Below are 25405 nucleotides of genomic sequence, written 5' to 3' on the forward strand. Positions count from 1 at the left end.
ACTTGAGTGGGAGGAGTAGATTAGAAGAGACCACCTTCAACTGATATCCAACATTCAATTAATCCCTTTGCTTATAACAGTGGACTTTTTAATTCCTGTGAAGGGTCGTAACGTTCTCTGCAATCTGACAAAAATATTTGTTAGTTTCTCCTTTGGGGAGGGGTGTGGGGATTCTGTAGGAGAGGTAATTCTATTCTCTTTTAATGTTGAGTAATATTCTATTTTTTTGTATATATATATATATGAGTTTCTTTATCCATTCATTCATTGAAGGGCATCTAAGTTGGTTCTACAGTTAAGCTACTGTGAATTGAGCTGCTATAAATATTGATGTGGCTGCATCACTATAGTATACTGATTTTAAATCCTTTGGATATAGACTAAGGAGGGGTGTAGCTGGGTCAAGTGGTGATTCCATTCCAAGTTTTCTGAGGAATCTCTATACTCCTTTCCATAATGGTTGTGTTACAGTTAAAGCTTTGTCCCAGGGTTTCATAAACTGACTTACAGACCACTCACATATAATCGAATCAAGCCTTTATTGAAGCACACCAGTGGCGGCTGACCAGAACATAAAGCTGTTACCCTGATCAGCCCCGAACAATTGCAAGGGCATTCCTTATAAGCCTGAAAATTGCAAAAGGGATGTTCGGGGGGTCTAGCCAATGCAAGCAAGCTAGGTTACAGAAGCGGGACAGTGCAGTCAAGCGGAGGGAAGCCTAACCAATCACAATTAGCCCAGTCACCCCAGTTACAGAAACAGAGCCCCGTTACCCTACTTACAGAAACAATGCCCCATTAGGTAGTTCCAGTTCTTAAAGGTTTCTATAGGAAAAGGAAAAGAACATCTTGCCCCAGTCATGACTCTTCTACTTGGCATGGTTGTTTTACAGGATGAAGTCATAAAACAAAATGGAGTCACATTTGCTCCTACTATCACAGTTGCACCAATTTGTAGTGCCACCAACAATATATGAGTGTGTCTTTTCCCCCACACCCTTGCCAACAGTTATTGTTGCTTGTATTCTTGATAATTGCCATTCTGACTGGAGTGAGATGAAATCTGAGAGTAGTTTTTATTTTCATTTATCTAATTGCTAGAAATGTTGGACTTTTTTTTCATATATTTGTTGATTTATTATGTGCCTTCTTCTGAGAGGTGTCTGTTCAGTTCCTTAGTCCATTTATTGACTGATTTATTTGTGTCTTTTTGGTGTTAAGTTTTTTTGAGTTCTTTATATATCCTGGAAATTAGTGCTTTATCTGATGTGTGTGTAGAAAAGAGGGTTAAACGGATGGAGGTGGAGAATATCATGCTAAGCCAAGTAAGCCAATTCCCAAAAAACTCAGGCCCAGTGTTCTCTCTGGTAAGTGGTGCTGATCCATAATAGGGTGAGGAAGCATAGGAAGAATGGAGGAACTTTGGATTGGGCAAAGGGGAGGGGGCATGAGGGTAGGCAAGATGGTGGAATGAGATGGACATCATTACTCTAGGTACATGTATGATTGCACAAATTGTGCGACTGCATCGTGTACATCCAGAGAAATGAAAAGTTGTGCTTCATGTGTGTACAATGAAATGAAATTCATTCTGCTGTCATGTATAACTAGAGAATAAAAAAGAAAGAAACAGGGAGGTTGAGGCTTAATTTGTTTTTCTCAGGCTGGGGAGATAATGGTGCATAGTATTTAAGAGCACATGTGTGGGACTTCATAGCAGCATGACAATAAATTTACAAGAATTTTCTCTTTAAAAATAAAAAGGCAATTCTATAGCCAGCTCTAGCACCAGAGACCTTGGGGCTTCAGCACAAAAACTGGTAGGTGAAGTGAAATTGGTACACAGCATACCTAGTGCAGTGTCTAGCATATAATAATAAGCAAGTAGTAAATGTGTTTGAAGTAGAATAATTAAAGAGAAAAAAGAAGGAAGGGAAAAAAGGATGAAAGAAAAGAAGGAAGGAAGTGAAACAGACTACCTTTTAAATTAAAAAGCAACTTCCTGATAGTTGCTTTTCTGCATCCTAAAGTTCTTCATCCTGAGGACAGAACCAAAGAAATTAAGACTGACGTATTTTCTGCTTAAGCATAACTGAATTTGTATATGTATAAACCTGCCTTTAGTTTGTGTTAATTGTATCCATTTCTTGGGACTAGCAGATAAGAAATCTCATTTTGTTTCTCCCCAGTTTAATTGAACTACATAAAATTCAGTTTTCCTTTTTTTGCTTTTTTCTCAAGTGGGAAGGCATCTGGTTATCAGGAATCCAAGCAGGCTCCCTGGTTGGGCTGCCAATAATGGAAGGAAACAAAAATGAAAAAAAAATAAGAAGGGGGAGGGAGGGGAAGGATATGTGAGATTTATGAGATTGAAAGGAGTCTCAGAATTTGAAGGAGGATGATACAGTGAAGAGGACCAGAGGGTAAAATATTCTGGGAGATGAAAGGGGTTTGTCTGGGTTTGTGGAAATGGATGAAGGCACTGTCAAGGGATCAGAATTGTGGAAGGAGATTCAAGATCTCTAGAAACCTGCCAGAAGAGAAATGTAATAGAAGGTAATGGCAGTAGGATTGTTCTGAAGTTGAGGTCATATCAGGTGAAAAGGTGATTGCAGGTATCTGCTTAATGATGCTTATCATATAGAAATTCCACTCCTGGGGGTGTGTGTGTCCATATGTATCTGACAGAATTGTGTGTGTATACAAATCTAAATGTGCATCCAAAAGAAAATATAAATAATATACACTATATGCTTGCCAAGTGAAATTTCATAAATATACAGTGTTTATATCTGCACCTATATTCAAAAACATGTATTCCAGAAATGTATTGCAACACTAATTTTAATAGACAAAAGTTGAAAAATTTTAAATGTCTAACCACTGAGTGAAAATAAATTGTTGCAAATTCACACAATGAAATGCTGTACAGAAATTATAACAGAAGCTCTACAACTACATGTAAAATGATTTAGGTTATCATTTGGACCCACCGATTTATGTTTGTTAAGGTTTAATAGAAGAAGTAAAGCATATATTAATTATATAGACCAGAGGATTTTGATTAGGAACAATTTTGCCTTATAGGGGTAATTTGGCAATATCTGGAGATATAGTTGAGGTCACAGGAATTGGAATCTACTGACTGTAGGTCAGGGATACTGAGGAACTCCCACAATGCACAGAACTGACCTTTATGACAAGGCCTATTTTTGTCCAAAAGGTTAATAGTGCTGAGGTGGAAAACTCCTTTCCTAGATATGTGGACTAAATAGTGCATACTGTCTTGATTTGGAATAGGTCCCCCAAATGGTCAAAGTAGTTCTTGAAGAAATATAACAAAACTGGAAGACTCTTAACATCAGATGTGAAAATTGACTTTGGAGCTATAGTCACTTAGAGTGTAGTATTTGTATCATGCTAAACAAATAGAAAAATGGAAGAGAATAAAGCATAAATAAACTGAAACACAGTCATTCAACAAAGATGACCTACAGTAAAAAAAGAGAGTTTTCTTCAATAAATTATTTTCATTTATTTGAATACTCAGATGAAAAAATAATCCTGATGCTATTTCACAAGTATAGCTATTTCACAAGTATACATCAAAAAATTAAATATACATGGACTGAGGATATAAACGTGGCAGTCTTTATAATATTAAGTAAACAAAAATTCATGAGAACCAAACAACACAAGAGTCTAAACATAGACATGATACATTGGATTGAAATTATTATATTTTAAAAGATAAAATTTGTAGCTAATATTCTTTGATCATGAAGTAATAGAGTACAAAAGCAAATTATTATAAAGAAATTATAGGGCTGGGGATGTGGCTCAAGCGGTAGCGCGCTCGCCTGGCGTACGTGTGGCCCGGGTTCAATCCTCAGCACCACATACAAACAAAGATGTTGTGTCCGCTGAAAACTAAAAAAAATTAAATAAATAAATATTAAAAATTCTCTCTCTCTCTCTCTTTAAAAAAAAGAAATTATAATAGTTGTAAACTTATACCAAATTTCTACAAAAAATATTTACTAAATGAGGCAAAAAATCCTGATGTCATATCTAAAATATCCGTATGTCATACCTAAAGTAAAATTAATTCCAAATGAAGTAAAGGAAAAATACTCAAAAAACTAGATATTATTTGAATGAAGACTAATAAATATTTGGTGTAAGAAAAAACTTAAGCAAAATACCAATGTCAAAAACAGTACAGGAATAGGTTGATAAAATTTCCTAGATCATAAAACAAGCAACAGAAGCAAAGAAATTTAAATTTGAAAACATATTTTACCTTACAGAAGAAATGAATTAATAATTTAAGTTGTAAATGTTCAGACAAAGCAATAAAAGGCTATTAGCTCAACAGAAAAAAAATGAATAAAATTCCTGAAAGTTAATTCACAAAAGAAGATATAGTTTTGTAATATAAGTGTTCATTAACATTTGAAAAAGCAATAAAAATTATGAGAGCACTAAAATATGATTATTTTTATACAGTTGGGAAATCATTATGTATCTATAGATGCTTCTTTGGGAAAAGGGAGTGTGAGACTCTAAACAACAACAACAAAGCTGGGAATTTGCATCTTGTAGCTCTGTATAGAAAGATGATGGGAAAGAGTGACATAGGGGTTCTCGACAATTTTAATTGAGAGGAAGCCATTGTGAGTATCTCTTCATCACTGGTGAGGGACAGGTAAGTCCCACTTCCCTCCTCTGAGGTTTAAAATTAGTTCCAGGCAGACTTGAACTATCCCAGGAGAGTGCAAATAAGAAACAGGTAGGGAGTTGTGCAGTCTATGAAAAAGCTTTCATTGGCTCTTCCTGTTCTGTGCTCATCAAGGGAACCTGGAAACCCACAAGTAATCTTGTCCCCTGAGACTACAGGTCAAGTTCATTCTTTGCCATTTAGCCTGGTTGGTTTGCATTCTCTGCACTTCAGTGGTTTGGTTTGGTTAGAAATGGACCCATCTTTCTCAACACAGTGCATGTGTTTTTGGAGTGACAGCTTGCAAAGTAGAGGCTGTGCATGTGGAGAGGGGAATGTAGAGAGGGGAAAACTGTAGGAGAAACTCAGGCAAGTTTGACAACTGCAATGAGCCATGTCCTGTGGGGTGAGTTCTTATAAATGGAGCTTTCACTTACTTCCCCTGATTTCCATCCCTTGTTTATCTTCACATTTCATGCACTGAGATGTTACTTGAATATTGCTAGACTTCACCCTCATTTTAGTGATCTAGTCTTTCTTGATAAAAGATAGAAAGATAGATGAATGGATTGGCACAGCAATTGGGTGGCTCCAAGTAGCTATTGCGTTGTTACAGAAGACAAGAAAGTCAAATTTTAGTCCCTCCTCCCCCACAGGCCAGGCTGAGATTGCTTTCTTGTGTCTTGGCCCTCAGCCTACCTTGGACTTCATCTGATGAACATTTGCATGTTTCATCAAATCTGAAAATGAAGTTATCCTGGTGATTAAGTCATGTTGATTCAGTAAATATTTCAGAGTTACACATTTTTCTTCACTGTTGAAGTCCTGACATTCATGTTGGTGGTTATAATAGTTCTGTTTCCACGATTTATACCATATTTAAAAAAAATAGCTTTCATGTTGCTTAAGCTATGTTCCTTGGAGACAGAATACATTTTATCTCATCTCTGCTAAGAACAGATCCGGTTTCTACGTAATGGAAACTAGTTTATTAGGTTTGACTCAAAAGAATTAGTAATTATCATAAACTCTAGACAATGTTTTGTATTAAGCAAAAAAAAAAAAAAAACACAATTTCTGCATTAGTTGTAAAAAAATAACACTTTTTCTTGACATCCAGCTGATGTAGACTCCCTCTGCTCACATAGATTTTGCTTTTTCTGTCTCAGGTGTTAAATACAAAAAAATAGACTTGGTAGAGTTGTCTTCTTGTATGACAGCATTGTCTGGGTTTATTAGTAGTCTTTGTCTCTATTTCCCCATGAAACTTGGAGAGAAAACAGAACCTGCTAGTTAGAATCCAAACCACTTGCAAGACATTCTGCCTGGGGTACTCTCCCTGTTTAATCACCTATCTTTGAATGAGCCACAAGCTTCTGAATATGATGGCATGTCTAACATAGGAACATTGTCTGTTGCTACTACAGTGTGTCATGTGATGGACTGTGATCAATAAATGACACAATGACATAGCAACAAGAGAGTGATTCTCCTTCTGGCTTTGGAGAAGGTGCTGCAATAATTTGAGAAGGCCAGGTGGCTAAGACCTCTTAGAACCTGGGGTGGCTTTTAGAAGCCTAAATTGCTGTGCCCTGCTGAAACCATCAAAAAAATCTAGACCACGTCCTAAACTGCAAAGACTTAAATTATGACAATTACTTTAAAAAGCTGGGAATAGGATCCTGAGCCTCACAGGAGATTGCATCCTAGTTAATACCTGGAGACCATGAGATCCATCACTAAATGCCATGACTAGCAAATGGTAAAAAAATAAATTTATATGATTTATGTCATTAAGTGGGCTGTAATTAATTTATAATTCATCAAAAGAAATCTAATAGAATGATTTTTCTCTTTCCTTCCTCTTATGTATTTGTGTGTATCTGTATGTATGCACATGGATGTGACAGAGATGATAGATCATCCCAACACAATTACCAAAGCTTTACCACAAAGTTCACTGGAACTCTGGAATATTTCAAGATGGATTGTGCAATTCCCACATGGAGAACGGATTCTCAGTTCTCAATGAAATGCTAAAGGCTGGATGCTCTTCATGTGTCCACTGGGAGAGTGACTAAGAGTAAGAAATGTCAAACAAGAGCCTTGTGACAACGTTCTTCCTCACGGGACTTCCTCATGCTCCAGCACTGGACACCATGCTCTTTGGCCTCTTCCTGGTCATTTACATTCTCACTGTGCTAGGGAACCTCCTTATCCTGCTGGTGATCAGGGTGGATTCCCACCTCCACACCCCCATGTACTACTTCCTCACCAACCTGTCCTTCATTGACATGTGGTTCTCCTCTGTCACAGTGCCCAAAATGCTGATGACCCTGGCCACCCCAGGCGGTGGGGCCATCTCCTTCCATAGCTGTGTGGCCCAGCTCTATTCCTTCCACTTCCTGGGGAGCACCGAGTGTTTCCTCTACACTGTCATGTCCTATGATCGCTACCTGGCCATCAGTTACCCACTCAGGTACTCCAGCATGATGAGGGGGAGAGTGTGTGCCCTCCTGGCCGCGGGCACCTGGCTCAGTGGCTCCTTGCACTCTGCGGTCCAGACCACCCTGACATTCCGCTTGCCCTACTGTGGGCCCAACCAGGTCCAGCATTACTTCTGTGATGCTCCACCCATCCTCAAGCTGGCCTGTGCGGACACCTCAGCCATTGAAATGGTCATCTTTGTGAACATTGGGGTGGTGGCCTCGGGCTGCTTTCTGCTGATAGTGCTGTCCTATGTGTCCATTGTCTGCTCCATCCTGAGGATCCGCACCTCAGAGGGCAGACACAGAGCCTTTCAGACCTGCGCCTCCCACTGCATCGTGGTCCTTTGTTTCTTTGTGCCTTGTGTTTTCATCTACCTGAGACCTGGCTCCAGGGACGTCATGGATGGGGTTGTGGCTGTTTTCTACACTGTGCTAACACCTCTTCTTAACCCTGTTGTGTACACCCTGAGGAACAAGGAGGTGAAGAAAGCTCTGTTGAAGCTGAAGGACAAAGTGGCCTATTCTCAGAGCCAGTAAATGCTACGAAGTAAAAACATTCACTTTTTCAAAATCACTACTCTACTTTAGTTGTAAAAGATCATGTTTTTCTGTGGCTATAGCTGTTCAAATCTTTTTAAGTCTTCCCTGCTTTGTGTTTGTCTCTTTTATAAGACTCCAAACATACACTCAAAATGAAGGCTTACAATATGTTAAGTTATGTTTCCTAAGGATAATTCCTTATTGCTATGTATGTATGTATATATTTTTATCTTTATTAAAATATGATTTATGGAAATAATATATTTAGTAGGCAAAAATAGGAAACTAAGGGTTTGGGGTTGTAGCTCAGAGGTAGAGTGATTGACTAGTGTGGATGAGGCACTGGGTTCAATCCTCGGCACCACATAAGAATAAATAAATAAAAATAAAGTAATTGTGTCCACCCAGAACTAAATAAAAAAAAATAAGAAACTAAGTGCTCATCCAAAATTGAAATAAAACTAAGATGTTGAATATTCATATATGGATTTATATACAGCAACAATAGTGTATGATCTGTAACTGTAAAATGATGTAAGAAAATTATCATTTCTGGCAGTTAGATATCTATTCTACATCTAGAGCCATGGCTTCCAAGACAGGCAATATTGCCTCACCAGGATCATTTGGCAAGTCATGGAGGTATTTATGAACGTCATAGGTACTGGCACCTGGTATTCAGAAGTCAGGGAATTAATTAGTTTATTTCGCCGTGCACAAGGTTACTCCAGAAAAACACTTTTCTTTCCTGAAAGATAAACAATACTGAGGTTAAGAAACCTTTATCAGGATATAAATGTAAGTAAGACTCTGACAATAGAATTAACAAAACACTTTTGAGAAAAATACAAAAACTGCTGAAGAAGTGGAGAAGTATAATGTGCTAATAGATTTGGGACTCAGTATTTTAAAATTTCAGTTCTCCTCAAACTGTTCTATAGATCCACTAAAATTCCACATAAAATTCCAGCATTTTATTCTATTGATACAGATGTGTGTATCCTAAAGTATGTGTAGACAAGGTTTGGTCATGATAATCTTGAAGAAACAACACAAAATGGAGTGATTCATAAACTAGGTATAAAAACTCACTATGGCTCTATAGTTATTCAGAGACAATTGCATTTTCATGATTCTAGACCAGTAAAAATGTGACAGAAGAGAGAATAAAGATATAGGCAGATAAATATTCATATGAGGAAGCTATCTTGTGCACAGTAGAGAAAGGCAGACTTCTTCAATAAATTATTTTGAGATATTTGGGTTTTGTGATGTTATGCAAAGAAAAAATGAATCTTGGCCCAATATTGCATTACAAGTTTTAGAGGATTTTTTGTTGTTGTTGATCACCATATAAAAATTAGTTCATACAGAGAAAATATGAAAAAAGAAAACAATTGGGAATATCATTTGAGAATTTAAATTAAATTTCTAAAATCATGACAATAATTAAGCAACTACAGCTATTATCCCAAGTTATATATACAATTAAAATCTTATATCACATCAGAAGTAAAACTAACTCCAAGGGTACTGAAGATTTAAATGAGGGGGGAAATTATCTAAACCATTAAAATATTACATAGCTGAAAATTAATAGACCTTTTATGTAAGAAAATACCTTTTTAAAGTGAAATATCAAGATCAGAAACCATATTAGAAACAATTGAAAAAATTTCCGGCATTAAAAATATATATATATGCATGTATATAAACAAACAAAAAGTACCTCAGCAAAGAAATATTAAAGCCATATTTTACATTGCAATAAAACATGAATTAATATCCTAAATTTATAAGAGATCAGACAAATAAATAAAACTATTACCTCAAAAGAAAGATAGTAAATAAAATTCCTGAAGTATTAATTCATAAAAGAGGATATAATTTTGTAATATAAGTGTTCATTAATGCTTGTAAAAGCAATGAATGACATCAATAAAATCTATTACCTACACAATTGGAAATCATTCTGTATTTTAGGTATTTCTTTGGGAAAAGGGAGTGTGAGACCCTAAACAACAACAACAACTAAGTTGGGAATTTGCATCTTGTAGCTCTGTATAGAAAGATGGTGGGAAAGAGTAACATCCACCAGGAGAGTGCCAACAAGTAAAGCTCATAGGGACTCTGAACAATTTTAATTGAGAGGAAGCCATTGTGAGTATCTCTTCATCACTGATGAGGGACAGGTAAGTCTCATTTCCCTCCTCTGAGGTATAAAAATTAGTTCCAGGCAGACTTGAACTATCCCAGGAGAGTGCAAATAAGAAACAGGTAGGGAGTTGTGCAGTCTATGAAAAAAACTTTCATTGGGCTCTTCCTGTTGTTTTGTGCTCATCAAGGGAACCTGGAAACCCACAAGTAATCCTGTCCCCTGAGACTCCAGGTCAAGTTCATGTTTGCCATTTAGCCTGGTTGGTTAGCATTATCTGCACTTCAGTGGTTTGGTTTGGTTAAAAATGGACCCATCTTTCTCAACATAGTGCATGTGTTCTTGGAATGACAGTTTGCAAAGTAGAGGCTGTGCATGTGGAGAGGGGAATGTAGAGAGGGGAAAACTGTAGGAGAAACTCAGGCAAGTTTGACAACTGCAATGAGCCATGTCCTATGGGGTGAGTTCTTACAAATGGAGCTTTCACTTACTTCTCCTGATTTCCATCCCTTGTTTACCTTCACATTTCATGCACTGAGATGTTACCTGGACATTGCTAGACTTCACCCTCATTTTAGTGATCTAGTCTTTCTTGATAAAAGATAGAAAGATAGATGAATGGATTGGCACAGCAATTGGGTGGCTCCAAGTAGCTATTGCGTTGTTACAGAAGACAAGAAAGTCAAATTTTGGTCCCTCCTCCCCCACAGCCCAGGCTGAGATTGCTTCCTTGTGTCTTGGCCCTCAGCCTACCTTGGACTTCATCTTATGAACACTTTCATGTTTCATCAAATCTGAAAATGAAGTTATCCTGGTGATTAAGTCATGTTGGTTCAGTAGAAATTTCCTCATTGTTGAGTTTGGTTTTGGTGATTACAATAATTCTGTCTCTGCTACTTATTCTTGTATTTGAAAAAAAAAAACAAAAAACAAACAGCTTGCAAGTTATTTAAGCTATATTTCCTGGTGAATGAAAACATTTTTGCTAAGAGCACATTATATATTCTCTCTAATGGTGAACTGGTTTTATGGTACTCTACTACAGAAGAATTAGTAACTATCTTTATTTTAATGATATTAGTATTATACTATTGTAAATACATTTTTTATGAATTAGTAATAAGAAATAATATTGTCATAATTGATAGGAGGCCATAATTTGTATTAAGTGTAAACCACCTCTGCCTAAATTTCAGTTGTACAGAATCCCAACTTTTCTTGACATCAAACTGATGTGTTAGATGTCCTCTGCTTGTATTGATTCTTTTTTTTTCCTGTCTCAGGTGGTAAATGTTGAAGAGGAAAGAGACTGGGTAGAAATGTTTTCTCCTATGACAGCCTTGTCTGTTTCTGTGAATATAGGGAATAAAAGAAATGGATATGGAGCAAAATTTTTTCCCTAACAAAATTGATATAAGAAAATATTTAGATATTGAGGATAAAAGGTTACATGACAGAAATTTCTTCTATACCCATTTATTGTGGCTGGGAGGGCACATATGAGGTTTATGTTATTAGATCCTCATAAGGGATGCTTAAGTGGAAGAGAGGCAAGGGGTTGGTCAACTACAGGGCTTTGTATTTTCTGAGTCTATGGAACGCTGTGGCAGATCCCACTACAGTGGTTGACTGACTTTTTTGTTTCCTCTGAGAGACAAAAGAGAAGTCCTGATATAAGCAGGTAGTATTAAGGCTCTAGTAACAGTACCAAATATAAAAACTTCCTGAAGAGCTATCTTTAAAATTGAGAAGACTCTGGAAACACAGAGATAATTAACTTATTCTAAGCTCAGAAACAATTCTGCAATATTTTCAGAGGGCCCACGCTGTATGACCCAATTCACTTATTAAGCAATTTTGACATGTCAAGCACTATACTGAGCACTTTTTAATGTATCATATTATTTAATAACTTCTTATTTAATAACTTCATATGTCAGATAACATATGAAGATACTCGATTTAAATTTATTGTAGACATATGAAACATTCAATGTTACCCATAATTAAATTCTTGGTTCTCCAATTTTACTCATGAATTCTGGAGAAAAAAATAGAATGTAGTAGGTAGAATTCCAAATATTCTCCAAGATATATGCCAGTTAGTACATATTGTTTTTTTTTATAGTAGCCTTTCTTTGAGTGTGTGTGACATTTATGAATGTGATGGGAGTATGCTCCATTGATTATATTCTATCACATAACACTTTGTCATATTAAAGCAGAGATAGGGTCTCCTGCTGGCTTTAAAGAAGTCCCTGCCATGCTGGGAGTAGGGCAAGTGGCAGGGCCATCCTAGAACAAAGTGGCCTCTAAATGTCTAACATGATATACTCTGTCAACAACCATCAAGGGAAGTGTGATATCATTCATAAAGTGTAAGTAAGTAAATTCTGCCAACAACCTCAATAAGCTTGTAATAGAATCCCATGCCTCATATAAGATTACATCTCCAGTTCAAACCTTGATTCAAGCTTGATGATAACTTGAGCCCTAGTTGATGTCACCCACGTAAAGAGTGGGAAATAAATTTGTATGTTTCAACTCACTAAATTTGTGGTAACTTATTACATATTAATTGCTATAGTTGGGATAAGTATCCCACAAAGGAGACTGTATTAAAGGCTTGATCCCATCCTGGGGCACTCTTGGGAAATGATGAGAGCTTAAAGGGGTAGGGCCTAATAGGAGGCCACTGTCCTTTCTATTTTGTGTCCTGGCCATGAGGTGATGATCTTGTCAAGGGCTGGTTCTATGATGGGCTGTCTTGCCAAAGGGCCAAAAATAATTGGATCAATGAATCATAGACTGAAACTTCCAAATGTGAGAAAAATAACCCTTTTCTCTTTTTAAGATTTAGAGTAATAGAAATTTACAGTAATAGAGCTCAGACTAGCATACCAATACAAAGGCAATATAATGACTTTCTCTTTCTTTTTTCTGCATGTGTGTGTGTGCGCACACACACACACACTTCTGTGTGACAGAGATGGTAGACCATCCCAACACATTACCAAAGATTTACAACAAGCAAAATTGAGTACAACTCTGGAATTCCTTATAATGGATGATACAAGTGCCACATGGAGGATGGATTCTCAGTTCTCAATGAAATGCTAAAGGCTGGATTCTCTTCATATGTCCACAGGGAGAGTGACTAAGAGTAAGAAATGTCAAACAAGAGCCTTGTGACAACGTTCTTCCTCATGGGCCTTCCCCATGCTCCAGCACTGGACACCATGCTCTTTGGCATCTTCCTGGTCATTTACATTCTCACTGTGCTGGGGAACCTCCTCATCCTACTGGTGATCAGGGTGGATTCCCACCTCCACACCCCCATGTACTACTTCCTCACCAACCTGTCCTTCATTGACATGTGGTTCTCCACTGTCACAGTGCCCAAAATGCTGATGACCCTGGCCACCCCAGGCGGTGGGGCCATCTCCTTCCATAGCTGTGTGGCCCAGCTCTATTCCTTCCACTTCCTGGGGAGCACCGAGTGTTTCCTCTACACTGTCATGTCCTATGATCGCTACCTGGCCATCAGTTACCCACTCAGGTACTCCAGCATGATGAGGGGGAGAGTGTGTGCCCTCCTGGCCACGGGCACCTGGCTCAGTGGCTCCTTGCACTCTGCGGTCCAGACCACCCTGACATTCCGCTTGCCCTACTGTGGGCCCAACCAGGTCCAGCATTACTTCTGTGATGCTCCACCCATCCTCAAGCTGGCCTGTGCGGACACCTCGGCCAATGAGATGGTCATCTTTGTGAACATTGGGGTGGTGGCCTCGGGCTGCTTTCTGCTGATAGTCCTGTCCTATGTGTCCATTGTCTGCTCCATCCTGAGGATCCGCACCTCAGAGGGCAGACACAGAGCCTTTCAGACCTGCGCCTCCCACTGCATCGTGGTCCTTTGTTTCTTTGTGCCTTGTGTTTTCATCTACCTGAGACCTGGCTCCAGGGACGTCATGGATGGGGTTGTGGCTGTTTTCTACACTGTGCTGACACCTCTTCTTAACCCTGTTGTGTACACCTTGAGGAACAAGGAGGTGAAGAAAGCTCTGTTGAAGCTGAAGGACAAAGTGGCCTATTCTCAGAGCCAGTAAATGCTACGAAATAGACCTTTCATATTTTCAAAATTAGCAATATATAATTTATTTTTCCACAAAACATTTATTGCATGTGTAGGTCTCAGTTTTAAACGATGTTGGAAACCAGCTACTCATGAATATTTTTTCATAGATTTTTAAAGGAATTATAAACATCAGAATTAGATTTTTTTTTAATTATTAATACTGGATATTCTGAAGTCTAGATTCATTTGTTTGCTATTACTCTTTCAAAAGTAAATTTTCTAATTGCATCTCAGATCCTAACCAGTGAATTATTCATGTATCTTAATTGATAGTATGCACTTTTCGTGGGGTTATTTTTTTGCATACAAACTTTGGATTTTTACAGTTATTGGGATAATGCTCAAGGACTGAAATAAATAGCAGAGGTCATTTATTTTGGGTGAAATTATGCAAATGTCTTCTGAACTCTTTTAGCCACTGTATGTTTGTGTAAGTGTAAAATATGAGGTCCTAAAGTGGCTAATCTTCTTTACTAGCACTTTTTGGTCAAGTTGATTGTTTTCATATAGGAAAGTATCAATCTTTTTCTTAGCAACCTCTATAACCAGTGCCACCTGGATGAACTGAGAATAAGTTTTCACCTTGAAAGAGACCTCCAGAAATTTTAGGTTGGTGATGGGATCAGGATGAATAAAACAGCAGATCTTCTAGCCTCCCTCACATAATATGACCAGTAATATCCTATTATACCTTATAAGATGTTCACATTTTACGTAGGTAAGGATCCTTTTGCTTTAGATTGTGGTGACTGATCGTGTAGTTCACATGTTTCCTTCTGTTGCCATTTAAGAGTCTTGGAAATTTGACAAAGTTCTGCCTGCTCTGCAACAGGGATGACCCTCATTACATGGAGCAGTCAAGGGTGATTTTTTAATTTAAAAAGTAGAAAAGAGAAAATATAATCAGATAATTGTTATTGTATCATTTCAACATATTTCTAGTATGGGAGAAACACATTCATCTGTCCAAATGCAAAGAATGGACTAAGAGACACAAGGTATAGCAAAAAGCAAGGTTTTGCTTTAATGATGGTCTTGCAAGATCGGGTGTATAGGGGAAGCAGGCATACCCTGATCAGATCCAATCAGCATTTTATGTCCTAGAGTGCAAGGTCCCTCCTCAAGTTCCTGATTGGCTGAGTACTATGGGTTCACAGTCTTTCCAAATGTCGCCCTGATTTTACTGTCTCCTATTCAGTTAAAGAAATATTCCTCTCGTTGTTCATGCTTCCCTTTGTTCTCCTGTGTCTAGAAAGTCTTCTTGTGGTGAATGCATTCTGACAAGTACACAGCTCTTGCTTCTTTATCAAGTTACTATTTTTTTTTAACAGAGAGATTTCTGTCCCTGTTGGTCAGGCTGACCCCTTCCTCCACTTCCTGTTTGTCAAGGAGCTGTTGGGGTGCATAGACTTTGGGCCACATTCATAGGCTATGGTATTATTGTGTGAAGTCACTGCTTGTAACTTTCTCTTCTGTTCTATAGCCTCCTCCAGCTCTGCCTGCTTCAGTTGCCTTTCTTGGTTTTACATGTAAGGCTAAATACTGTATTTCTCACATATCATAGTTAAAAAATAAGACCTGGAACCAATACATTACCCCCAAAACATAATGCATAGTTACATAGCCAGCATACACAAAGTCCATACTTGTGGACATCTCTATGTTATGGACTAGACTTTAGGCTTTTTATCATAGCCACCATTATAGCTATGAGATGATATTTCAGTATAGTTTTGATTTTCACTTTCCTGATGATCAGTGGTATTGGAACAGTTTTTCATATTGGCAATTTGCATGTCTTCTCTGGAAAAAATATCTGTTTAAAGATTTTGCCCACTTATCCTTTTTATTGCTACTGATTTATATGAGTTCCTTATATATTTTGGATCTTAACCTTTTATAGGGTATATAATTTGTAAAGATTTTTCTCCCATTTCGTAGATTGCTTTTTCATTTTTGGTGTTTCCTTTGCTGTGGAGAAATTTGTTTAACATACATAATTTATTTATTTTTACTTTGGTTGCCAGTGTTATATAGTATTTTTAAGGATGATAAAATGTATTTTTTAAAATTACTAATTATAAATTACTTTAGCAATTATCACCGTCGTTGACAAGGTAGTCTTTCCTCTAGCCAATAAGTTACTTTGGTAAATTTGATATTCTCATGTTTATTATTTTTTTCAAGAATTTATCTATAATAAAATACATGAAACAATAAAATCACACTAAGTTAAATTATTCAGAAACAAAACAATAAACATTATTGAGTTTGCAATTGGTCACACACTTTACAAATATTATCTTAATCTACTCTTATGAAGTAGAAATGCTATGAAACTGGTGTTGTTATATAAATTCATGCAACTCTTGAGAAATATAGTCAAGTTCTAATCCCAGACTATCTGGCAACAAAGCACATAATGTTAAACTTCAAGTTATTTTCATATAATTGTGGGAACTTTCTGTGTTTGCGGGTCAGGCTTATATTAATGGATCTGAATAACCACTAAATTAACAAAGCACATATTTTTGTTCAGTCACCTGCATTTTACATATCAATGTGGATTCTTAAAAAAATATTTTTTATTTTCTTGGTTTGAGCCCATAATTTTACATTTTTTAGACACTTGCCTTTGGATATAAGGCTATTTCATCAAACTCTGTCTGATCTTACAGATTAACAGTAGTTTTCCTCTTCTTCAGCTCTGCTACTTCCCATAAGCACCATGACTATATGACTAGCCTAATGAAAGAAAGTCTAAGGCTCTGCCTGTGTTCCTTCCTCAGCCATGTCTTCTTCATGCAGTTGGCTCCCTCAAGCTGTGATTAATGAGTGGTTGAGAAGAGAAGAGATAAGCAGAAAAAGACGGGGCAGGTAGGATGACACAAAACATTAACAACAGCTCTGGAGAATAAAGAAAATAAGCTACGATTTTCTTGGTTCAGCAAGGAATCCTTTCATCATCAAATAATAATTAGGACAACCTCATTGTAAATACTTCATTGTGTCATTATTATGCTCTCAGAACTACCTGTACTATTTTCAAAAGGGAAAAATTTTTTAAAAAGGTATTTAAATTATAAGGAATGAAGAATCTGGTTCAAATCCTGAAGGAACAGGGTGATGTTTATAGTGATCCCAAGGATGATACTTTGTCAGATCAGTCCTATTGTCGATAATTAATCAATGCAATAACTCTACCATTTTAATAAATTGATTACCAAACTTCATGCATGGAAGACATAGAACTTTAAGAAAATATTTATGTTTCATAGGTGTAGAGAAAGAAATAGATGGATTTTAAAGTGTTTTAAAGTATATGTGAGGTACCATACTAAACCCTACAATATCCAATACAGACTAGGTGAAGTGAATCAACAATTGAAAGTGAATAGAATTACACATAAAAAAACAAAGGCAAGCTCCAATGATATAATTTACAATATTTCACATGTAGAATATGAATACTATATAGTTCATGTGTTTTAGGATATGTTGGAAATTTATAGAGCTTGTTTCCCAGGGCAAATAGCACTATATTTTGAATTTTTTAACTCTTATGAGAGAAAATTCAGGCATAAGAAAACAAAAACCAAGCATTTTACTTTTGTTTTTATTTCTTAATAATCTCAGGGTTCAGACTATGCACACATATTGGTCAGGATCTTCACCCAACCAGCTACAAAAGAAGGTGACTTTCTACTTTGCCCCTGTTGCTGGGGGAAGAGAGCATTAAGTGAACTGCTTAAAACAACATTAAAATGTTGATTCAAACATTTACAGTGGGACTCAGCTTTCCTTACAATGGGCAAAATTGTTGAAACAAAGTATATCTTGTCCTTATCCTTTTTAGAATAGAACCTTTCAAAATGAGTGTTACTATTCCCCTTTTTAAAGTTATCTTTGGAAAAACATTTTTATATTATGGTACTTATTTTCTGATTTTCGATAACCATACTACCAAAAGCAACCTGGTTGCATGACTATTAGACCAAAAAGAACATCTGTGAGGCCCTAATGGTTCACTGTCATATTATGTGTCCAATTCATTCACAATTGTCAGAAGCAGTGGAAAGCCCAATGAAATTTTGAAAATATTATTGAGATTTGGACAATTACCATCTGGTGTGGTCAGACATCCTGATGATAGCATCTAAAGAGAAGACAGAGAGTCTTCTGAAATGAAATATTAATGAGCAAAATTTGAGGCTTTGTTATTCCTCTAACAGGTCTAGAGTATTCCAAAGTATTAGTGAAGTGTGCGCAAACATTCACAGCGGGCAAAACTTCAAGAGTCAACACAGAAGGAAACCACCATAACAGGAAGGCTGATGCATTGTCATCAGACTTTACTGACAGAGCCCATACAGAGTTCACTCAGCATTAAGAGTGCAATGCAGGCTTATTTAGCTTAGCATAATTGTGTCCAGATCCATCCATTTTTCTGGCAATCATTATTTTTATGGCTGAGTAATATTCCATTGTATATATGTACCACATTTCTTTACCTGTTCATCTGTTGAAGGGTACCTAGGTTAGTTCCACAGCTTAGCTATTGTGAATTGAGTTGCTATAAATATTGATGTGGCTGAGTCACTGTATCATGCTGTTTCAAATATGCTCTACTGTCATAGAGCATAAAGAATAAAAAATAAATAAAAACTTCTAAAGAACATATTTTTTTTCAAGGAAGATAATAAAGTTCTGAATATTTGTTCATTTGTTGGCCATGAAGTGTGTTATGAATTATTTGGTTTTCATTCTGCATTTATATATATATTTTTTAAGAAATACAAAAAAATTGTTATGGGTAAATGTTCAAATGTTTTGGTAATTTTGTGTTCTTATACATTTTATGTAGCTAAAATTCCATTTATGTTTTAAGAACAAAGGAGTTCTGTTTGTGTTGAAAAAATAAAGTTTGTGATGCTGGGATGGCTGGTGTGCTATCTCTTGTGTTCAAAAATGTTCCTGGTAGACCACAAGGATTCTTTACTATTATAGGTCTACTCCTACCCAGCTGCCATGACTTTAAACTTATCTGAGAGTTAATTGTTGATGAATCGGATAGATTTCAAGTCTACGAGGCCACTCTTCTTTTTCATTATAGTGAGTTATTTGTTTTGCTTTGTTTTCAGTACTAGGGACTGAAAACAGTGCACTCTATGACTAAGCCACATCCTCAGCATTTTTTATTTTTGAGAAAAGGTCTTGCTAAGTTACCAAGGTTCATCTTGAACTTGTGATCCTCCTGCTTCTGTCTCCTGAGAAGCTGGAATTACAGGTGTATGACACTATACTGGTTTTGTATGGTTTTTGATTGTAGCATCTCCTTTTGATTATAATATCAAGTTTCCATCTATGTTAATACTCATCTGTTCTTTCATGTTGCCTTATTTTTTTCTATTAGAGTTCTTAACATTAATCATAGTTATTTTAAATTTCCTCTCTGAATGAGATCTGTGGATTATGTTAATATCAATCAATAAATAAAGTTGTGATTTTACAATTTTTTACCATTGGAGGAAACTGGGTAAAGTAGGCAAGAACTCTATAGTAATTTTTGTAAATTTATGTATTCCTACCATTGTCTTCGTAAGCTTTTCAATGAAAAAATAACATGGATATTTATATTAGATTATTATCATTAAAAATTTAAATTAACTTCAACATGGCATTGTGAAATACATGTTATTATAACATGTGAAACTGCCAGCATAATTTCAATGTACAAAATATAATGAATCTCTTTGGGCACTTACTACAATGTATCCTGCACTGGCCTTGGTGAATACAGACTTTGTTGCTCTTTTGTGTATCTAATGTTTATCATGTGCCTTACTACCCAATAAATGTCCCAGAATACTTTGTTAATTATAAATTACATAAAATAGAGTGATTTACCAGTGATTAGAGGAAAAACAACGTGAATCCAATGCCTAAGTGATTTTGACTTAGCTGCATATCAGTTTTCTCCTTTGCAAAACGAATTGGATTATATAGTAGGTTCTTGCCAATCTGTTTTACTGGAATAAAAACCATTTATTAGCCTTGTACATATATAACTGTTTCATAATATGTAGGTCAAGCTACTACAGTCAGTATTATTTTTTTCATCACAACTTCACAACTTATGTAGATGCAGTTATGGAAAGCTGGCACAGTGGGTGTGTTCTTGCTCAAACATCTCTGAGATGCACCTGATATAAATCCAAGGAATGTGAGAGATGCTCTTCAGTACTAGCTTACCAACTTTCTCTTCTTGGTCTGCTAGGGAAAGTTGGAGTGTATTGCATTAACAGGGTACATGTGACATTTAAATAAAGCATTTATTTATAGACAAATTGATTTACATTTTCAATATATGCATATATTTGAAGGACTGTGAGGTTCATTACACAAATGTCATCTCCCCAAATATTATCTAAAGTCTATTTTATACTTAAAGTCAAGCAAACGTGATTTATAGACATAGTATAATTACATGGGGAGTATTGCCTTGTAATTTCATATAAATTGAGGTATGCTCTCAATATTTTTGATTGTATAGTTTTTAGTATTTATTTACTCACTTTTAGTATATTTGATATTTGTTCCTTTTTTTCAAAAATAATTTTAAGATTATTGAAATAGACACATTTCATTTAAGATAAAATATCAGGAGTTATATAAATATTAAAGAAAAATCTCAATAGTTGTTGTCTATGACTAGTACAATATATGCAATGCATATGGTGCATAAATGGATGAATTTTCACTCTCAAAAATCTTGGAAGCCAAAGTAAAACATTAAACAGTTTTTCATTAGCTTAAAAAAGTGAATAAAGACATTCTTTGTGGGAATCAAACATTGTTTGTTCAGTATTTTTTTTCTTTTAGTACCAGGAATTGAACCCAGGGACACTCAACCACTGACCTACATCCTCAGCTTTTTTTTTAAATGTATATTTTATTTAGAGACAGGGTTTTGCTGAGTTGCTTAGTGTCTCACTAAGTTGCTGAGGCTGGCTTTAAACTTGCAATTCTCCTGCCCCACCCTGCCGAGCTGCAAGGATTACACGTATGTGCCTCTATGCTCCACTTGTCTGGTATTTTCTTTTTTGGGAAGTACCAGGGATTGAACTCAGGGGCACTCAACTACTGAACAAAATCCCCAATCCTATTTTGTATTTTATTTAGACACAGGGTCTCACTGAGTTGCTTAGTGCCTTGCTGTTGCTGAGTCTGGCTTTGAACTCCTGATCCTCCAGACTCAGCCTCCTGAGAGCTGCTGGGATTACAGGTGTGTGCCACTGCACCTCTTGTCTAGTATTTTCTAAAGCAAAAATTACATCATATGTACACTATTGTATATGGTGAATTATAAATATTAAGAATGATTTTTTTCAATATAGGAAGTTTAAAATATGAATAGAAAGACTTTAAAGCATTTACTTAAATGAGATAAAATGAAATATAATAATATTATACTACATAGCAATTCTGCAAAATAATTACATGGTAAAAATAAACTCCCTTTCTAATGATTTACTTTATGGAAAATTAAGTAATGATTTAATGATTTACTTCATGGAAAATTTATCCTTCTTAGATTGTCATCATTTGATGGGTGTTTTAACTGGGACTCACATACATTACACAAGAAAAAATAGAAAATTTATTAGTATTCCTTAAAAATTAAGATTAGATATCAGAAATTCTTCTTCCAAGTGTTATGTTCATGCATTTGGGCCTTACTTTATTATTTATTATGAATAAACACTGATCCATTTTTCAGCTTTGACAGAGCTTTCTTCACCTCCTTGTTCCTCAGGGTGTACACAACAGGGTTGAGAAGAGGTGTCAGCACAGTGTAGAAGACAGCCACAATTCCGTCCAAAGCATCTTTGGAGCCAGGTCTCAGGTAGATGAAAAGACCAGGGCCGAAAAAACAAAGGACCACGATGCAGTGGGAGGCGCAGGTCTGAAAGGCTCTGTGTCTGCCCTCTGAGGTGCGGATCCTCAGGATGGAGCAGACAATGGACACATAGGACAGCACTATCAGCAGAAAGCAGCCCGAGGCCACCACCCCAATGTTCACAAAGATGACCATCTCATTGGCCGAGGTGTCCGCACAGGCCAGCTTGAGGATGGGTGGAGCATCACAGAAGTAATGCTGGACCTGGTTGGGCCCACAGTAGGGCAAGCGGAATGTCAGGGTGGTCTGGACCGCAGAGTGCAAGGAGCCACTGAGCCAGGTGCCCGCAGCCAGGAGGGCACACACTCTCCCACTCATCATGCTGGAGTACCTGAGTGGGTAACTGATGGCCAGGTAGCGATCATAGGACATGACAGTGTAGAGGAAACACTCGGTGCTCCCCAGGAAGTGGAAGGAATAGAGCTGGGCCACACAGCTATGGAAGGAGATGGCCCCACCACCCGGGGTGGCCAGGGTCATCAGCATTTTGGGCACTGTGACAGTGGAGAACCACATGTCAATGAAGGACAGGTTGGTGAGGAAGTAGTACATGGGGGTGTGGAGGTGGGAATCCACCCTGATCACCAGCAGGATGAGGAGGTTCCCCAGCACAGTGAGAATGTAAATGACCAGGAAGATGCCAAAGAGCATGGTGTCCAGTGCTGGAGCATGGGGAAGGCCTGTGAGGAAGAACGTTGTCACAAGGCTCACATTTAACATTTCTTTTCATATGTAGGACTGTGACCTTGTACATCGGAAGGCAAACCTAGTATTCATGGAGAGCATATTTTGTGTGAAATATGGGAGCTCCTTTCTCTGTGGTTCAATTGTCATCTATATTTTATGCAGCCTCTTCACTTTGAAGGCAGGTTCTCAGGAGAAATGGATTCATCCATATTTCAATACCAAACTCAGCCATATATGGAAAAAAAGGTGTGAATTCATATGAAATCAATTAAATTTCAAAAAGTTGAGCAAATATTTTTATTTTCTATAGAATTTGAAAAGATATATTCAGGGTAATTTCTATCTGATATATTCAAATATTTCTGTCTCCCTTTTTCTAACACATAGGGAGACACACACACAATTGCATATGCATATACACACACTCATATGCACATACACACCTTCAAACATTCAGTTCTCTGATCATCAGAGAATTTCTATTTTAGTACAATCTAGAAAGTAATGTACATCCTGGATAGCGAGGGAAAACCGTTTTTCTACATCTGCTCAGCAGCAGTTGGAATGAGGAGGCAGGGTAACAGCAGTGGCCCAGCATTTCTAGTAACCTCCTTCCATTCCTTTGTCCCATCTAGACCATGTCACCCTGGTCATATGAAAAATGTGAAACTAAACTAATGCAATGATAGAGTATCATTTCTTTTCTCAACTCCTCTTACCTTTTAACCATTCCTATTTTTATTTTTTTCCATTTGTATTTTTTATTACTTCTCCCTTTAGTATATCAAATAATTGCCCACACTTCTGCTAATGCATGATCAAATCATCATATAAGTTATTTTGACATATGCAAGAAAAATTAGATCTAATTAAGTAGTAAAGTGATACTAAACTGTGTCTCTGGTGTTGGAGTTTTCAGGACTGAATTAAATAATATACTTTTTTTGAAACAAAAATTGTGCCTCTAAAGTAGAGATTAAGTATACAGTCTGAAATTACTCTTACTGTTTCTAAGATTTCTATTACTCCAGATCTCAGACTCAATATTTTTTTCCTTAAGTGAGAAGACTGGAAGTCCTTAGAATTATTTTTTTAAGGAGAAAAGTAAGAAAAAACTGTGAAGAAATATAAGAAAATCTGGTTGAAGGAACACTGCTTCACTAAATTTCAAGATGCTTCTGTCATATAGATTCATATCTGTAACAATTTTCATTTTGGGTTCTCTGAAAGAAACTCACTTTTCTATTGCAAAACTCGCTGGAATTGAGTTGGATGCTTCGTAATAATATCAAGGTTTATGGAGAAAGCATTTCATTCATTTATGGTTTTAAAGCATTTTGAGTCCTTTATAAGACATGCAGATGTTAACTAGCTCATGACTAAGGCAATCTAACCCAAAGCTACAGAAGAATGAAGCAAATCAAAACTGTGAGCACAAATACATTGTAATCACCCCTAAAATGCTCAGCAATGAAAAATACTGAGATTTTTGCATTTTTTTGCTACTTACCAATTTTATGACTAAGCTTTGTATCAAAAGGCAGAATCCAAAGCTTAAAGAATTCTTAGTCTTTGATGAGCAGTATTGTTTTTTCCTTGCATAGTTGAAAACAGAAGAAAACATTACAGAAACAAACTCTTTTTTAGAGTTAATAGAGCTTAAAATATGTTTGATATCTCAGGAGGTACTGCCTTGGCCCTAGATTCCTCATTGATGGAGATAGTGTTTCTACATTATGATAAATACTCAGAATTTTATCAAAGTGTGCCTATTAAAGTTGGTTTCGCTTTGATGGGGCATTGTTACTTAAGTCATTCTATGTAGCCAAAAATTAATTTCCAAAATAAATAAGCATGACACTCTAGGTTGAAGACTTCTTCTGCAGGGAATGATTAACTTTTTTTCCTGATGTCTCCTTTGATTTCAAGAGTAGAAAATACCACTGTGTTTCCCAAAGGGACAATTCTCTGGTGAGGTTCATAGTCTCTTTGATGCATCTTTATCTTTCTGGGGATTATAGGCCATCATAAAAAGATCTGCTGTGGATCTGCTGTGCTCCAGGGATAATCAGAGCACTGTTCCTTCTTAGATAAACATCTTACTAATTAAACTTCCTCCCTGTGGAGCTTGGCAGGCTTGCACTCTGCAAATTCCAGGTTAAGAAGTGATGTTGTCATCTTGTCTGGTCAGAGCTTTCCTTTTCTCTATGACTCCAGTCTTAATACCTTCAATCCACTCACCTTAGAGCATGCTTACATTTTCTTTGTAAGTTTTTTTAAAATCTTGCTTTATACTGACTAATTATTCTGACTAAAAAGAGAGAAGGTATGTATCTCTTCATATCTTCTTCTGAAGTAATGTGTGTTTTTGCTATTGTAAAAGGGTTTGTGAAAACAAGAAAAACTGATCTGATGTGTCAGAAGCACAAAGAACTGTCAGTTTTAGAAAAGGAAAATTGCAGTTTTGTGTGCCTTTTATACTAACATATATGCTTTCACATGTATATGGAGAATAAAGCTCATTACAGAACGGATTTTGAAGAAATGAGTTCCTCTGAATTAATATTTCTGCCAGTTTCAAATTAACGTATCACAACATCCTATTTTCTGACATTGAGTTTCCATTTAAATTAAAACACATTTAATCCATGTAATATCAACATACTTCCTTTAAATGCTATTTTAATAATTATTTGAGATTTAGCTCTTGTTGATGTTT

General features: G+C 36.5%; 3 protein-coding genes across 3 annotated transcripts; 2 read left to right on the forward strand and 1 right to left on the reverse strand.

Moving 5' to 3' along the window:
• The first annotated feature begins 6810 nt into the window (after positions 1–6810).
• Positions 6811–7746, forward strand: LOC114082504 (olfactory receptor 10G9). The gene has a single exon (XM_027923693.2). The coding sequence runs from the start codon at positions 6811–6813 to the stop codon at positions 7744–7746; it is 936 nt and encodes a 311-aa protein (XP_027779494.2).
• A 5328-nt stretch (positions 7747–13074) lies between these two features.
• LOC114088969 (olfactory receptor 10G9) lies at positions 13075–14010 on the forward strand. The gene has a single exon (XM_071617184.1). The coding sequence runs from the start codon at positions 13075–13077 to the stop codon at positions 14008–14010; it is 936 nt and encodes a 311-aa protein (XP_071473285.1).
• Positions 14011–21783: 7773 nt separating this feature from the next.
• On the reverse strand, positions 21784–22719 carry LOC139707134 (olfactory receptor 10G7). The gene has a single exon (XM_071617185.1). It carries the CDS (start codon positions 22717–22719, stop codon positions 21784–21786), a length of 936 nt encoding a protein of 311 aa, XP_071473286.1.
• Positions 22720–25405: the final 2686 nt, after the last annotated feature.

This window comes from Marmota flaviventris, chromosome 9 (genome assembly GCF_047511675.1).
Source record: "Marmota flaviventris isolate mMarFla1 chromosome 9, mMarFla1.hap1, whole genome shotgun sequence".
Classification (NCBI taxonomy): Eukaryota; Metazoa; Chordata; class Mammalia; order Rodentia; family Sciuridae; genus Marmota; species Marmota flaviventris.

Coding starts and splice junctions, on each gene's coding strand:
- LOC139707134 (XM_071617185.1), bottom strand. CDS start 22,719: ATGTTAAATGTGAGCCTTGTGACAACGTTCTTCCTCACAGGCCTTCCC.
- LOC114088969 (XM_071617184.1), top strand. CDS start 13,075: ATGTCAAACAAGAGCCTTGTGACAACGTTCTTCCTCATGGGCCTTCCC.
- LOC114082504 (XM_027923693.2), top strand. CDS start 6,811: ATGTCAAACAAGAGCCTTGTGACAACGTTCTTCCTCACGGGACTTCCT.